The sequence below is a fragment of the Oryzias melastigma genome, linkage group LG3, assembly GCF_002922805.2.
Source record: "Oryzias melastigma strain HK-1 linkage group LG3, ASM292280v2, whole genome shotgun sequence".
Taxonomy (NCBI): Eukaryota; Metazoa; Chordata; class Actinopteri; order Beloniformes; family Adrianichthyidae; genus Oryzias; species Oryzias melastigma.
The window spans coordinates 7,520,540-7,537,669 of NC_050514.1; the positions used below are offsets into that span (position 1 = coordinate 7,520,540).

Sequence of the window (17,130 nt, forward strand, 5' to 3'; positions counted from 1 at the left end):
GATTGCCTACCAAGCCCGGCTTTGACCGCCTCTAACATCTGTTCACACTGAGCAGCACGAGCCGCTTTTCTCCTTCACAATCTGCTGGGATTACGTTGGAGCTCCGGTGTTAGAGGGTTAATCCAAAACGTGTTTGCTCTCATGTCTCCAACATCAGTTTGAGTACAAACTTCACTTTGAATTTAAAATAAATTCTTATCGTCTGCACCACTGACCCTTTAAGGTTTACACACAGATATCAGGTAGAGTTTGGAGCCAACTTGGTTCTGATGATAAACCGATCCGGGTTGACCTCTTATGGCACGTCATCAAGCCAAACTAAATAAATATTTAAAAAATATTATCCAAACTTTTGCAAAGATGGATGTGCATATCGTACATCTCCCAACAGTAGCCTGTGTGTTTATTCCTAAAATATGGCAGCCGGTCCGGCCTTTATTAGAGACAGACATCTGTTTAGACAGAATGGTGATGGTTCATGGATTTTTTGCAGTGAAGTCAAGAAATGCAGACAACAGATGGACATTTCCGGATTTATTAAATATATGAGAACATTGTAGTTTAACACTGGCTGTGAACGTGTCTGTTCTCTTTGATTCTTCATTAATATCAGTATCAAAAATCCTTTTCGCTATCATACATATCAATTTTCTAGATACATGCGCACCTTTCCTTCTTTGCTCAATGATTCTCTAATTCGTTACTCACTTTTTCCACAGTGAAAATTGTTTGCTTGGTGCTTCTTTTTCTGCAGCGTCTTCCCAATATCATCCGTCTGCTTGCTCCAATCTCAGATACGTTCAGGTTCTACTTTAAATGTGGTGCAGATCCCTCACCAGAATGTGTTTTGGCGTACGTCACCGCATGACGTTTAAACGCTAATGACATCACTATTATTTCCATGGGTATGGGAGGGGCTGCTGTTGAGAGTGCAGGTTTTTAGAGGATTACTCAGAAAATACAGCTTTGGTGTTGTTTATAGTGAGGAATGAACAATATAATGTACTTCAAAGCTGAAAAAGTTGTTTTTTCATGGTATGGCCTCTTTAAAGCAAAGGAGCAGCAAAAACAGAAAACTCCTGAAATGGAAGTTTAAAAAAGTGCTGAAGTTCTTTCAGTTTCTGGTCTTTATTCTGAACAGGTAAACATCAGTGCCTGGACTTTACATGAAGACAAGAAGATCGTCAGCTTCAGCATTTACGGAATATTTGATGTTCAGCATAAAACCTAGCTGCTGCGGAGCACGAGGCCTCCACCTGACACGGGCGTGGCGCCGCATGTGGGCGTGGCGCCGCTCCTGGAATGAAGACAGAACATATAAATAGAGACAAAGGAATGCTTTTGAAAGAACTCTTCTGAGGTAAATCTGGGAGAGCAGAGCGCCTCGGTGTCCAGCTGCACGTCCAGGACTGACGCAGCAGAGACATCTGACAATGGCAGGGTGGGTGGGGGGGCAGGTTGAAGCAGCTCCTGACAGCAGAGGTCGGCTCCTCTGAGTCGCTACAAAGCCAAACATTTCAGGACGTGGTGATCAAGAAAATACCAATATTCATAACATGACCTCAGAAATAAAAAAAACAGTACAGTCAGGACCTCCAGCCCAGTTTTGTAGCCCCTCCCCTCCAGACCCGGCATGAACAGCAGGAAGGAGGGGAACTTGGGCGTTCTGACGTAGTTATAATCATGACAGAAGAAACAGAGAGAAAGCTGCAGCATGAGAGCTCAAACAAGCATCAGAGTCATGAGAGTGAAGCTCGTGTTTGCAGGACGGCTCGGTCCAGGGCTTCAGAGCCACCCACAGTGGGCTTTGTGGTTACATTTGTCTGGGAGAGTCTGCACTCCCCTTTCATTTGCCGTAAAACTTCTTGTTGAGCAGGAAGATGAGCAGGTTGACATTGATGGTGGCGCGATCGAAGAGCTTCATCACGGCCACACCTTCATACTGCAGCTGCAGGAGATCCTGCAGGACAGAGACACGCATGAGGCCACGCCCTCAGAGCGGTGGGAGGAACCAAAGAAGATCCGTACCTGATACTCCAGCTGCACCGTGTCCAAGTGCACCCCCATTAACTTGGCCTTCACTTCAAACACCCCCACCGTCTCTGACGGCGAGATCTCAAAGATGGTGTTCTTGAACCTGCAGCAGAGCAGTTGTTCAAAAACCTGCTGGAGACTTCAGAAGATGTGTGGGCAGGTCCAAACTTACTGGTTGGATGGCAGATCCTCAATGGAGATCAGGACCCCCTTCTCCTGGAGCCGAGAAGCCGTGTACTTCTGTGAGACCTGCTTGCTCTTCTTGGCCTTGCTGTCCGGTTTCTTCGACAACCTGAGAGGAGAGCGGAGGGTTCAGCGATCCAGAAGCTCTGAGAGTTTTCCCGCCAACCGAAAGAGCGAGCGGCGGGGGGAGGGGCCTTGGCTCACGGTTACAATCTAGAAGCCCTGGAAGCCATCATCAACTGTAGAAATGAGACCTTCTAGAATCTATCCATCCACCAATCCCTTCATCCATCCATCAATCCCTTCATCCATCCATCAATCCCTTCATCCATCCATCAATCCATCCATCCATCCATCCATCCCTCCATCCATCCATCCATCAATCCCTTCATCCATCCATCAATCAATCCCTTCATCCATCAATCAATCCCTTCATCCATCAATCAATCCCTTCATCCATCAATCAATCCCTTCATCCATCAATCAATCCCTTCATCCATCAATCAATCCCTTCATCCATCAATCAATCCCTTCATCCATCAATCAATCCCTTCATCCATCAATCAATCCCTTCATCCATCAATCAATCCCTTCATCCATCAATCAATCCCTTCATCCATCAATCAATCCCTTCATCCATCAATCAATCCCTTCATCCATCAATCAATCCCTTCATCCATCAATCAATCCCTTCATCCATCAATCAATCCCTTCATCCATCAATCAATCCCTTCATCCATCAATCAATCCCTTCATCCATCAATCAATCCCTTCATCCATCAATCAATCCCTTCATCCATCAATCAATCCCTTCATCCATCAATCAATCCCTTCATCCATCAATCAATCCCTTCATCCATCAATCAATCCCTTCATCCATCAATCAATCCCTTCATCCATCAATCAATCCCTTCATCCATCAATCAATCCCTTCATCCATCAATCAATCCCTTCATCCATCAATCAATCCCTTCATCCATCAATCAATCCCTTCATCCATCAATCAATCCCTTCATCCATCAATCAATCCCTTCATCCATCAATCAATCCCTTCATCCATCAATCAATCCCTTCATCCATCAATCAATCCCTTCATCCATCAATCAATCCCTTCATCCATCAATCAATCCCTTCATCCATCAATCAATCCCTTCATCAATCAATCAATCCCTTCATCCATCTATCCCTTCATCCATCCATCAATCCCTTCATCCATCTATCCCTTCATCCATCCATCAATCGCTTCATCCATCTATCCCTTCATCCATCCATCAATCGATTCATCCATTCATCAATCCCTTCATCTATCCATCCACAAATCCACCTATTCATCTATCCACATACCCATCCATCCCTCCACCCCTCCATCCCTCACTCACCCCCTCTGTCCATCGAGGGTTTGTGTAGGAGGAATTTGTAATGACCTCCGATTAAGGTTTGACATTGATCTGGAGCCACGTTTCCACAATGCTCCTGAAGGTGGGGGATATGTGGGGGTGCTCCACTCACTTGCCCTTGCTGGTCAGGTTGTCCATGCAGACTTTGATGTACTGGTTGTAGGAGTCGATCTGCACGTTGTAGAAGTTAGTCTTTGAGTTGAGGGCGGCGTTGGTCTGCTGGAGTCTCACTAGCTCCGCCTTCCTGCGCTGCCGGTACCTCCTCTGGTTGCGAATGTCCTGCAGAAGACACACTCATCACCATGATGTTGCTGCGCTAACAAACCATCAGCAGCGCCCCCCCTTCCCTCCCTGCTCTACCTTGGCGATGTCGTTGATCAGGTCCTGGTAGCGATTCTCGGGGTGGACCTTGCCCAGCTCCGCCAGCCTCTGCAGGTTGCTCCTGATCTTGTCCTTCTTGCCCTGCAGGGTCAGACTGTCATCCACCACCGGTTTGACCTGCTTCATCTTCTCTGGAGTCTTAGCATCTCTGATGGCTCTTCTCTGCATCGCCCGCTGGTACTCTGCTTCCTGAAACAGAGACAGTTTCTGCATTAACATCTCAGCCTTAAGACTGTTTGATCAGTTCTCAGAGGAATGTGCTCACCTGTTCTGGAGAGGCTGTGGAGTCCAGGATCTCAGTCAGGGTTTCTCCAGGTTGGAACCGGATCACATCCACGATGAGTCTCTTGGTGCTGCATGCAAGAACAGAGCGGCGTGAGGAGAGAGCGTGCCGCCCAAAGATGCAGGTGAGAAGGGGAACTCACTTCAGCAGCAGCGTCCGGGCGTCCATCTCCACGTTAGCTTCTCCAGGAACGTCAAACTTGTTGGCAAGTGTGAGCGAGACCTCGGTCTTCCCCATCAGCTCTTTGTTGGGGTCGTCAGCAGGAAGTGGGTTCTCACCTGGAAGGAGGAGAACACAATGGTCTATCCCCTGAGTATCAAGCGCCTCCTCCTGACATTTACTCCTAAACTCTCTTGGAGGTTTTGAGAGGTTTCACAGTAGAATAGTGTGAAAGACTGATGAATGTGGAGCTCCGAATACACCCCGCTGATGTCCAGAGCGTGGGACTGGTCCTACGAACAGCTGGGAGAAGCAGAGCTCTAGCTGGCACCTTTACATAGATGTGAATATATATGTATAGAAATGTAGAACAGAAAGTGCTGAGTCAGCGCTGAAAAGAGCAGGTCTGCTCTAGGGCTGCCACTATTAGTCGACTAATCAACTATTAAAATAGTCGACAACTAATTTAATAGTTGATTAGTTGTTATTTTATATTAAATGGAGTCAGAGTGTAGTAAAGTTGAAAATTATCATGGTATTCTGCTAGCTTTATGGACTATTTTCCCATTATTAAGGTTTTTTAGGCTATTTTTGAGTTTAGCTAATATTTCAGCTACATGCTAGCTATTTTGGCTAAATTATGATTTTTTTTCAGTTTTTTAGGCTAATTTTGCATTTAACTAATATTTTAGCTGACTATCAGCTTTGTTTTTAGCTACTAGCCTAAGCGATTTCAGCTGTCAATTTCAGCATCTTCAGCGGTCAAATTCAGCTTACAGCATTATCGCAGGTTATATTTTATTTTTAATTTTTAGTTTAAAGCTAATGATGGCAAAGGTGAGCGCTTTACATCCAGTCTCTACATGACCTGATTAGTCGACTGATCACCGATTAGTCGAGTATTAAAAGAATCGCTGTGGCAGCACTAGTGTGCTCGTGAACTCTAGGAGGATCTGTGCAGGAAAGAAAATGGCAGATAAAAGTTGGTGTGCTTTCAACGCCCCCCTTACCGATCAGAGACTCCACGGTGGGAACCTCGCCCAGGTCCTCCAGCAGCTCGTGGATGGGGTCATTGTGCTCGGGGGCGATGGCGTCCTGGTGGTCCAGCAGCAGCTAACAGGAGAAGACCAACAGCTGAAACTGGGGAGCAGCTCCACATGGACCCCCCAGCAGCAGCAGCAGAACTCACCGTGTGGGTGTTGACGATCTCTCCAATGGAGATGTAGATGACCGGCTTGGTGACGGTGACCAGGTCAGAGTACTGGTCCACGTTGAACTTGTCCTCCAGCGAGGGAACGTCACACGCCGCCAGGAAGAAGCGCCTGTAGCAACAACGGAGGATGAAGATAGACGTCCTGGGGGGAGCTACTGCAACCCCCCTGCCGAAGCTGTCTCACCTGAACTTCTGGTAGGAGGTGCTCAGGTACTCGTTGATGGGGTTCAGGTGAGCATTGTCCCCCAGGAACATTTTGTTGGAGGCGGCATGCTGCAGCATCTTAGCCACTGAACCCAAGTTCCTCCTCTGCTCATTGGTCAGCTGACCACCAGCAGACATTTCAATGATGTCAAAGGCGTCCGGCGCCACGATGGCGGGGTTCATGTAGCGGTAATACAGGAGGTTCCCCACGATCTGAGGGTCAGCATGAAACCGTCACAAAGCTTCACAGGCTTCCACTCAAGACGGCAGCGTGGAAGCAAAGCGGGGGGCAGAAAGACCGGGACAGGACAGTTTGAGCGACAGCAGATGTGTGCAGAGCGAGGGGGCAGCAGGGCTCACCTGGATCACAGCGAAACCGCAAACGTGGAAAAGCAGACCGGAGCTGCCGGAGCATGGGCAGGACAGGAGGAAAAGCAGAAAGGTGAGTGAAAACGGTTAAATGAGGGGGGTCAGTTCAGAAACAACAGCAGGATTAAAGGATCCGTCCACCACGTTCATCTTTAAGTGCATCAGGACCCCCCCGTCCCTTTGAGGTTCTCAGACGGGGGCTTTGCAGGCAGAGGTGGAGCATGACCTCATAAAGAGCGTGCAGAGGCAGACCAGAATGGGTTCAAGGACAGGACAGCGTGAACATTGGTCCTCTGAGAACCTCTGCATGCTCCTCACTACAGGGTGCATGAGATCAGCATGTACAGATGGCTGATGGGTAGTTATGCTTTCAGGTTGACACTGAAATGTGGTTGAATAAAAACATTCCAGAACCGTTGGGGTGGAGCTTCACGCCGCTCAATATTTCAACCACACATTGAGTTCTTAAAAACGTGATGATCCAAACAGGAGATTAATGCAGGTTTACACTCTTCATCCTGGAGCCTGAAGAACCAACACATCCTCTTGTTGTTACCATCCCTGTACAGCAGGGGGTCAAACTCAATCGCACACGGGGCCAAAATCCAGAACACACTTTAGGTCACGGGCCGAACAAGATAAACATTTATTGAACACTCTAAAACTATATTTTTAAAATGTTAAAACTGCAACTTTTTAACATAATTAAAAACTAGATATATAGCATTACCCGTGATAATGCTAGTGTGAATGCTGTAAGCTGAATTTAGCCGCTGAAGATGCTGAAATTGATAGTTAAAAACGCTGAAGCTAATACCTGAAAACGCTAAATGCCAAATTATCCTAAAAAACAAACAAAAAAAAACTTTGGTTAGCCAAAACAGCTAGCATTTAGGTCAAAAAATAGCTAAATTTCAAAATAGCCTTAAAACTGAATAATGCCTAAATTAGCCAAAACAGCTTATGTGTAAATATTAGCCTAACTCCAAGATATCCTAAAAAACTTAAATAAGCCAAAAAAGCATACATTTGTCAAAACAGCTAACAGGATGCCAATTTTAAAAACTTTAAACCGTAACTTTTAACATAATCATGAATAATAAAAAGACAGGAATATTATTCCAGAATAAATCAACTTAAACCTTAAATAACTTTCAGTATTTTACTTTCCATAAAAATATGTTTTTTTTTTGTTTTTTTTTTATTAAACAAGTTAGAAATAAGCACAAGAAAACATCGGCTCATTGGATAGAATTACCCAGCGGGCTGGATCCGGCCCCCGGGCCTTGACTTTGACACGTTCTGTACGGGAAACCTGATACGTCTCTACATGCACAAACAGTCCGTCACTTCCTCCTGTCGCCAACACTGGGACGGTTAGGCCAGTGGTCCCCAACCTTTTAAACCGGTTTAAATTAGACAATGGGCCGATCTGAATACTCCCCCTCTCCCTTCCCCTTGATCTGAAGTCTTCAACTGCCACTAATAATAATTTCAGTTGAAACTTAAATTATGTTTATAAAAATGTTCATTTAGTCAGTAATGTATATTTAGGTCGACCAGGCGTTAGCATTAGCCGTACTATGTGAAATTCTATTAAACGTTAGCATCAAGCTAGTGGACTTTAGCTTTATGTGCTAAATTGATTAATATTTTTACGAATTGATTATTGATCTATTAAGTTTAAATCGATTCAAATCGATTAATGGATTTTATCAACCCAGCCCTACTCTGTTTATCTTTAAAGGGTTAGTAATGGGGTTGTGGGTCTTTTTCTTATTTCGCCTTATATTTACCATTTCCAAATGTTTTGCCGTGTTTTGAGCAAGAAATATTGAAATAAAACGGCATTTTTGAGGCCAAATTTGGCAAACCTGTCTCTTCCGGGTAAAAAGCTCCGTTTTGGTCACGTGGTGCGTGTGATGTCAGAGGGGTCAACATAGCAAGATGGCTTCTCCTTTGCGTGTCGGAGCTAGCGATAGCGGAGATATTTCCAGGTCCACAATTCTGTCTTCAGACTCAGATTGTGGAAACATTTGTTCTGAAAGTGACGCTGATTCAGAGGCGCCGGGTGTTTGTGGTTTGAGGACTGTAAAGCCCTATCAATTTGAGCCGGCAGCGCGTAAAGTAAGAGCTCACAATCTGGCAATGACACTGACAGTGACGCTGAGAATGCCGATGAAACCGAAAACTGTCCGTTTATCAGAGCCAAGCTCGAAGCTGGAAGACGTGGAGCATCTCGTGAAGCTTTATTTACAGATCGGAACCTTTTGGCAACTCTAAATCAAATCATCAATGACGCTGACTATCTGGGTCGGTAATGCAGAGTTTCATATGCAAAATAAAGAGCTTAGAGACATGTTTGCAGGACCGTCCGCCACTTTTTTATTATTTATTTATTTATTCACTTATTTATTCACTTTATTCACATCCCCAGAAGCTCTTTCACCACCTTACTGCATGTCTCTGACATGCGCAGAAACCAAAGTAGAATGTAAACAGTTCTCCGTACGCCCCGTTCTCCACATGAATCGTCCCGTTTCAACAAACAGCAACAACAGGGGATGACGACAGTCTGTCACGTTAGCTAAGTACACTGAAAATTCCGAAAACGATTCCTCTTCAGATGAAAGCATCACACAGAAATGAATGAGATCTGATCTTTCACGGAGGAAGAAATGACTGGTGGACCGCTGCGAGTGTCGATGGTTTCATCAACGGATCTGCAGAGATCCTGCAAGCCACCATCAATGATTAATAAACCGCAAATCAAACAAAGAAACTTCCAAACATGTGCAATGTTTTAAACATTCAGTTCACCTGTTGAAATCAGAAGCTTTTCACAGTTTAGTCGGTCTGGTTCTGCTCAGTGTTTATTCACAATAGGCTCATTTCGATTGTGAATCTTGTAAATTTACGACTTTAAAAATCATAATTTTATTTATTTATTTTTTTTGGTGGCCCTAATACTCCGTCGGACCATAACACCGATGTTTATAGAATTCAACTTTGCCGCAGCGCACACACATACATGTATCTGCAGACACCCTGGGTCCGCCTGCATTCTGCTGCTGGCGCTGTCTCACTCACGTGACGTCAACGCGTCACGTGACCCAAATCGAGCCGTTTCTGAAGCAGGGCGAAATGCGAGTGTGATTTGTCGTTGATTTTGTCAAATTTTACAAAAACCTGCGTTTGTCAACGGTAATTATTTGTTATTTTTGATACATTAGAACATATGGAATATATCTGGATACTTATTTTAGCTTTGTCCCAGCCCATTACTAACCCTTTAAGGGCAAAAAGATTGATCATGTTTTGTCTTTACATAAATCCTCAGTTATTGGGTATTTTTTCAACATTTTCTGTACTAAAGTTGCTGGACAGATGTCTACATATTTCAACCATACTTTAGGAAAATTCATAAATGTTCTTTTTACAAGTTTCCACAAATCAGCCACTTTATGTGTCTGAATTTTCCTTCTGTGCAAAACGTTTTAACTCTGATGAAGATTTTCTCTATTGCCTCAAATTGGAGGCTAACAACCGGACACTAGATTCAGTTAGGTCTGACTTTTAAAGGGTAACCAAATCCTAAATCAATTTCTTTTGGCTGTTGATCTCTATTAATGGGGCTTTAAAAGTGCTGTCTGCTGGTCCTTGCAAAGTTTTTGACAAATTAAAATAAACTTGTCTCATTTCTTGAAAATATAGTTAAAACTGTCTGTTAGGAGGCTTTTTATTATTGTTAACATCTCAAGAGATACTCTACCTGATAAAAAGCTTTAGCGGAAGCAGACGGATTTTGTGAATACAGGGACTGATCAGGTAGTTGTCATAGATCAGGTAGTGACACATGTCGCTCGATTCCCCAACGTGTGCGTGAAACATGGCGTCCGAATCAACCAAGATGACAGAGCCCAGAAGAAGAGAGAACGTTACAAGCACAGCAACAAAAGAGATCAAATGGGAAACCTTCAGAAGCTCATCCTCGGTGGCGTCCGGGAACCTCTCATGGAGCGTGTCCTTCAGCACCTTGGAGATGAACCTCATTCCGTACCTGACACATGAACATGGACGGTTACAGGAAGTCACCAAAAACCTGATGCAGCCGTTTGTGAAGAAGAACCTACGGAATTTTATCCACAGAGACGATGATTGCCAGCAGGAACTTGTCCGTGATGGTCTTCATGTTCTTGATGGAGGCCTCCAGCCTGTTCCGGACCTCCTCGTGGGTCATGGCCTGCTCTGGGGTCACGTCGTACGGCAGCTTACTGCAAAGCAGAGATGGAGGGATCTTTAGACTGCTGAGGCCAACTCCCCCCAAAAATAAATACCGGTAGCACCCGAGTTCTCATCACATGCGATGGAGCAGAAAGCAGAGGCTTTTTCTGACAGTATCATGACGGCTGATGAGCCTCTGATTTTCACAACCGTGTTTCTGGACACAGTTTTTCTGGGTAAATTACTCCTGCACAGTTAAGCTGTGTTCACACCAAACGCGATTCAGGCATCAGGGTGTCTGGTTTCAATGCTAAGTCAACACACAGATGCGCTCTGAGAGTTTGTGGCGAGTTTTAATCCATGCACGTGGCGGTACGGCCAGCACATTTTCACTCCCAAGTCATCACATATTGACGTTTGGTTAAAGACCTCTCCGTGTCACTTTTTGATGTCTTGAGTGTCCCCAACTCATCGTTTTTGATGTGCTTAATGTTCCCATTAAATCACGGGTCCCCAGCTCTGGGCCGCGAACCGTAACAGAACCAGGACACAGAGCGCACCGGTACCCTAACCCAGTACTAGTTCGCGTTTTATGATATTTTCTTATTTGCATCAAGGACTAAAAAAGTTTTTTTTTTAAATTTTATTTTATTTTTTATATTTTCCCTCCTCTGACTAATGTGGGACAAAAAGTCATCAAACTGGGTCACACAGAGACAGAAGTACCGCTGAAAGTAGTAGATGGTGAAGTTAACTGTACAAGGAGAGTCTCTGAATGATCTCCAGAACCCAGACATGGAGACCTGATTACTGATGGAGCACTCTAACATTAATAATCCTGATCTCTCAATATCATTGGAGTCTCCCATACATTGTAAATGAGACGTCATGTACCGATCAGGGTAAAAACTTTTGACGGTAGCTCCTCCCACACATGTCATGAGTGTCCAGTTTATGGGGACGTTTTTGGACAAGCATCGAGCGGTGAATTTGACGCGCCTCAGGGCAAATCTAAATTGTGCAAATCGTGTTTGGTGTGAACGTAGCATTAGAGAAGACTCACTTCCAGGTGAGATGCCTATTGTGGGGTACTCTGTGAAGTTGATTTAGCAGGAAAAAAAACGTTTGTTTAGCTAAGCTACTCATCATCAACTTCCTGTTCTCGTTCCACACCAGAGTACGATGAGAAGGTATGATGCTGCTCCTTCATTATTGTGCCCCTGTTAATTCCATAGAAAAATATTTATTTCGTCACAGTGTCTGAATTTTTTGTCCCCTATTTATAAGGCACAATTAAAAGCCTCAATTGTTTTCAAAAACTACAGGTTGACTTATAACCCAGAGCTCCTTCTACATGGATTCATTCTGTTTGTGCTTATTGATGTCAAAGCAAATCTGAGAGGTGCACGGCGCTCTGTCAACATGCCAGTTTGTTTTACGAGTTACAAACTGGGTTTGGAGTTACAGGTACTGTGAATATGCTAAAGCGGCTAACGTGTAGCATGTTACAAACAAGTTCTAGAGTTCCTGTGAAAACAGTTAAATGGTGAATACTTGTATTGCGCTTTTCTACTTTGCTTTAAGGCCCAATGTGCTTTACAGTCCCACTGGTGCCGACCTCCCACCAGAGTCAATGTGGGGTTCAGTGTCTTGCCCAAGGACACTTCGACACTTGGTGGGAATCAAACCTGTAATCATTCTATTCTTCTCAACAAGCTTCTAAAGCGAAATTTCTACCACAACGCTGTGAACTGGATTGAATAATATTTGTGTGATTGAAGACAATCTGTAAAAATCAACAACGGCAGATCCGGTCTTCTTTGCCAAACTTATGGGGTCCCCCAGGGATCTGTTTTAGGCCTGCTTTTATTTAGCCTTTATGTCAGTGATTTGCCTTCTGTCTGATCTTCTCTGTTAGAAGCGGCTGCCTCATTCCTCTACGCAGGAGGACTCTTAGTCAGTCGGCCTGGTCAGTGAGTGCATCTCAGTGTCTGAGGAGATCTGACTCTCCACGACATTTCACAAAACAATTGAAAAATTTCTAGATGAAAACTAGCCTTTTGGCTAATTCTGGCTTTTTTAAATCATGTGTTTAATCACGTGGTTTTCTTTTAACTGCATTGTCCCCTTTTAAAATGAGAAGAAAAAAAATCTTCTGATCAGAAATCTGTTGATTGTTTTATCCATGACTCTTTAGCCTTGCTTAATGCACCTTATAGTGCGCCTTAAACATGACACAAGTTTGAAATGACCATTCAGTAACACCTGAAACTCTGAGAGGGTTTCCCTTTCAAGCTGAGGGCTTTCCTTCAAAGGAGAGATCTACTCGGTTCACAGCCAATGTGACTATTGACAAAACAATGACAATAAACAATACGGTTGAAAGATCCACAGGTCCACACTGAAACCGGACAGGACATTGGACTGATGTGGGGTTTTGTTTTCAGAATGAACAGAACCAGAGTGGCTTTCCTGTCCGCAGCAGCTCACCTGGCCTCTCCAGTCTGTGTCTCCATCTGGTTCACCCAGCTCTTGTAGATGTCAACGGGGTCCGTCTTGATGTTTAGCGTTTTGTCATCTATGATCTCCTTAACTACAGGTGCCAGGATCTGCCTGAGCGCATTCTGGCCTCGGGCGCCACGGTGGAAGCTCACCACCATCTTGATAACCGTTGGATTTCCTGTGACGATCTCCTTCATCTGGTCCACTTTAGACCTGCGAAGAGACAAGAAAGGTAGATTTAGAGCTTCAGCTGCTGCCGATCTTCTGAAAGAATCTGATATTTCTCACTTGATCTCCTCCTGCAGGGCCGTCTTGAAGAGCTTCAGGAGCAGGTACTCCTCTCTTTGGTTGGAGGCGTAGTTGTACAGTGTAAAGATGACAGAGTCCATGAACTTGGTGGATTTATTCTGAGGCATCTGAAAGATCAGCTTGGCAAGATATGTAGGGTTGGTCTGCAAGAAAGAAGATTCAGTGAGCTGTCGATGAACCAAGACCAGATCAAGATCACTGCACAGGAACCAACATCAGACAGGACAGCATCATACCAACCACCAGCCAGAACCAAACATCTGCCAGAACCAAACATCTGCCAGAACCAAACATCTACAAGAACCAAATACCTGCCAGAACCAAACCTCTGCCAGAACTAGGGGTGTAATGGATCATTAGCCACGGTCCGGCCCACAATTGTACCGCCATCCCCCCTTGTTGCTGCGTACCTCGCGCGTGGATTATTAAACTGAATTGTCTGTCCACACCAAATGCAATTGGCATCAAATTCCTGTAATGTACACCGTCTTTGTTTGAACATGCGCTTATCCAAAAGTCTTTTAATCTGCAGCTCCTGTCAGGTGTGGGAGTAGCTTCCGTTAAAAACTTTTCTCAAAAGTAATTCTATTATTCTTTAGCTGCTTTGTCACATTCTCTGGGCTCACCAGCGCCCTCTGCCTCTTGGTATGTGTACTGCGATGCGGCAGGCGGACTGTCTGCTGGACCTGGTGTGTTTTAAAGCGCATTCAAGCGGATAAAAAGACTAAATGAGTCACAAACTGGCATCAATGTAATCAGACAGATGGAGAGAGATAAGAAAATTTGGTAATTTAAAAATAAAGCAGACTGGACAGAACCAAACATCAAAAAGACTCAAAGGTCAGTTAAACTATAGATCCAACAGAACCAGTCACTAGACAGGAGGGAAACCATAAAAGAACCAAACAATAAAAGGACATTATCAGACAAAAGCAAACATTAAGGGAACAAAACAGAACCAAACTTTAAAATAAATAAATGATCTAAAACATGACCAAGCATCGATTGAAAACTTTTTTGTGACATTAAAAAACATCAAGCAGAACCAATAATCTATTAGAACTAATCCTAAGATGCATCTTAACATGGAACAGAGAGTGAACCAAACATCAGGAAGAACCAATTATCACACAAAACCAATCATCAAAGAGAGCCCCACATCAAATGTAACTAATCATCAAATGACTCCCAAAACTAACAGGACTAAACACCGACTAGAACCACATCTGAGCCAGAATCTAAAGTCACCCAGTGCCAAAGGTCAAATGGATCCATGAATCTATCAGAACCGAACACTACACAGAACCACATCTCAGACTAAGTTGAACATTGGCAGGACCAAATTCACAAAGCAGGTGAGGATCAGTCTTACCTGTAACAGGTAAAACAGGTGCTGGTAGGCCTCCAGCTTGACTCTCTTCTCCTTGCTGAGGGCCTTCAGGCCTCCTTTCTGCTTGTTCATCATCATCATGTCAGACAGCTGGCTCTTGTTCTTCTTGGTCAGCTTCTTGCTGTGTGAAACCACTTCCTGCAGCGTGATCTTGTTCTTCACCAGCAAGCCAATCTTGATGTCCATCAGGTTCAGGTCGTTCTCCAGCTGCTGGTTGGAGCGGATGTTGGTGATGACCTCTTCACGGAGGCGCATCAGCTCCAGCTCCTCCTGGAAGTCCTGGTCGCTGTGGTCCAGCAGGTGGACAAACTTTCTGACCACGCCCATCGGGGGGTTTTCAGCATTGACTGAGGGAACATCAGAGTGTGGTTAAAGGTGGAGGTCAGAGCCTAAACGTGCGCTCCACAGAGCCGCAGGAGCACCTACTTAGCGTCTTGTAGTCGTCCCTAGCCTTGTTGGCTCTGATGAAGGCCTGAATCTTCACCACGTCATCGATCTGGAGGACACAGCAACGTCAGGAAAATGCAGTAACACAACTTCATCAATTCCTCTACAGTCACAAGCCCCAGAGCGATGAAGGGCAGGGGGGATCTTCACATCGTCTGTTGGCAGCTCGTTAGTTTCAGTCTTCTGGAAAAACTCACATGATCTTCAAAGTACTTCAGGCGGTCCTTGTACTTCTTGCGAGCTTGGTGCATGCGCACCACGGACTGGATCTGTGGAGGGCAGGTCTGTTAGTCTCCATTACTCTAACCAGGCAGAAGCGGAGCCTCTTCAGCACAGTACCTTGACGGCTTCTTTAGTGTGGTCTTTAAGGAACTGCTTTCGGTCTGTGAACTCCTTCCTTTGTTTGTAACCTTTCCAGTGGGCCTGAGAAAACACGTCGCCAAACACTGAGCGGCAGTTCTGCTCGTGTCGTGGGCTAAGTGTGGGAATAGACATCTCACCTGTATGCAGGTAACAGCGGGCTCCTGGGATGCCAGAAACTTCAGCCTCTCCTTGAGCCCGTTCCTCACCAGGTACCCGCGGCAGCGAGCCTGTAACTTGGCGATGAGGGTTTCGTTGGCCAACCACAGCTGCTCTCGGTTGTAGGCTGTGGTCACCCCAGAAACCACGCTCTGCCAGGAGAAAGCAGGTCAGGGGGCTGGACCTGCACCGACAGTAAGAACATCAGGAAGAGACAAACCTGTATGTCCTCTTTGTTGAGCTGGGTGCTGTTCTGCAGGAAGTCCTCTGGCTCCACCCACGTGCCCTCCTTGGTCTTCAGGTTGTAGTAGTAGTTGTGCCCCCCCTTCACCCAGTGCTTCACCCAATCACTGCTGTTGTCACCTGGACAGAAGGTGACACAAAGAACAGCTTGACTACTCGTCATCAGCAGTGTTACGCCACGTTCACACTGGACACAAAAGCGGCGTGTGCGCAGCAGCTGTTCTCTCCTGCAATTAACTCCGCCTACATTTTAACAAACGCTGAAACAAAAACAGTGAAAAAACTGTCCACCATAAAACTCATGAATTAGACCTAAAGCATAAATAACATCTGGGGGAAAAAAGTAACTGAAAAAAGGAACTCTCCTCTAGAAACGATCTAAACTTTGTGTTGTTTTTTCAAGTAAACTCCACCCCTTTTTTTTAAATCACAAGGCTAAATAAAATCTTATGACTGAGTTTAAACTTCCCCGGCTCGTCTCGCTCGCGGATTCCGCTCTGGGGAACGAATCCTGGCAGAGTGACAGCTCGTCAGCTGCAATCAAAAGTCCGGCTGACAGCAGAAGTCAGCGCAAAGAGAAACCCTGCAGCACATGTGCTCATTTTATCAACAAATCTCACTGTACTGAGAGCTCAGGGATAATATGTGATAAAATGAATGTCAAAAGACGCTCCAATGTTCAATTCATGGTATAAAATGGCATAAAAGCTTCAGTGAGGCGGCTTGCAGGTCACAGCTCACGGCTGGGGGTCCAGAACCACGAGATTTGGTTGTGGACAAAACAGACCAGACGACTAAACGATCCGCTGCACGGCACGAGCCTCTGCGGAGGACAGCAGCGCTCCACGCCTGTATGAACCACATCATAAGTTGACCTGGGCGCCCAATGGAAGCAGCCTCTGTTCAGCACCGCTTGACAGGACTTCCACGTCCAGAACCAGGCGTTAAAACACCCAAACATTTGCAACCACAAGGTCCATGAGAGCCAAACATCTGAGGTTCTGCCGTCTGAAATAGTTTTGCTGCTGTCGAAGTCATTTAGAAAGGTTTGCAGCTTCAGGGATGAACGTGAAGAGAGTAAAAGTGACAGAAGAAACATCTTTGGCCTAATGGGGAATGTAATAGGGATTAAAGGAAACATCTTTCTTCAGTGTCTAACAAAGACAACAAACGGTGACATCACAACATGTTGACGTTTGTCTCCAAACCTGCACCTCAAGGACAGGACAAAACGTCACAGCAGGGAGGAACAAGTCACACATGGGGGAGTGCG

General features: G+C 45.1%; 1 protein-coding gene across 1 annotated transcript in view; it reads right to left on the reverse strand.

Moving 5' to 3' along the window:
* Positions 1-1,087: 1,087 nt before the first annotated feature.
* The window catches only part of iqgap1 (IQ motif containing GTPase activating protein 1), a 45,657-nt gene continuing 29,614 nt past the window's right edge, over positions 1,088-17,130 (reverse strand). Inside the window, exons 18-37 of the mRNA XM_024295496.2 lie at positions 15,835-15,977; positions 15,596-15,766; positions 15,435-15,518; positions 15,293-15,364; positions 15,075-15,144; positions 14,631-14,995; positions 13,238-13,401; positions 12,938-13,162; positions 10,357-10,497; positions 10,199-10,283; positions 5,835-6,067; positions 5,627-5,759; positions 5,448-5,550; positions 4,421-4,556; positions 4,261-4,348; positions 3,975-4,184; positions 3,727-3,893; positions 2,207-2,326; positions 2,029-2,137; positions 1,088-1,960 (exon numbers count right to left, since the gene is read on the reverse strand). Coding sequence (XP_024151264.1) covers positions 1,847-1,960; positions 2,029-2,137; positions 2,207-2,326; positions 3,727-3,893; positions 3,975-4,184; positions 4,261-4,348; positions 4,421-4,556; positions 5,448-5,550; positions 5,627-5,759; positions 5,835-6,067; positions 10,199-10,283; positions 10,357-10,497; positions 12,938-13,162; positions 13,238-13,401; positions 14,631-14,995; positions 15,075-15,144; positions 15,293-15,364; positions 15,435-15,518; positions 15,596-15,766; positions 15,835-15,977 — 2,933 coding nt within the window. The 3' untranslated portion in view covers positions 1,088-1,846. The remainder of the gene's footprint in view (positions 1,961-2,028; positions 2,138-2,206; positions 2,327-3,726; positions 3,894-3,974; positions 4,185-4,260; positions 4,349-4,420; positions 4,557-5,447; positions 5,551-5,626; positions 5,760-5,834; positions 6,068-10,198; positions 10,284-10,356; positions 10,498-12,937; positions 13,163-13,237; positions 13,402-14,630; positions 14,996-15,074; positions 15,145-15,292; positions 15,365-15,434; positions 15,519-15,595; positions 15,767-15,834; positions 15,978-17,130) is intronic.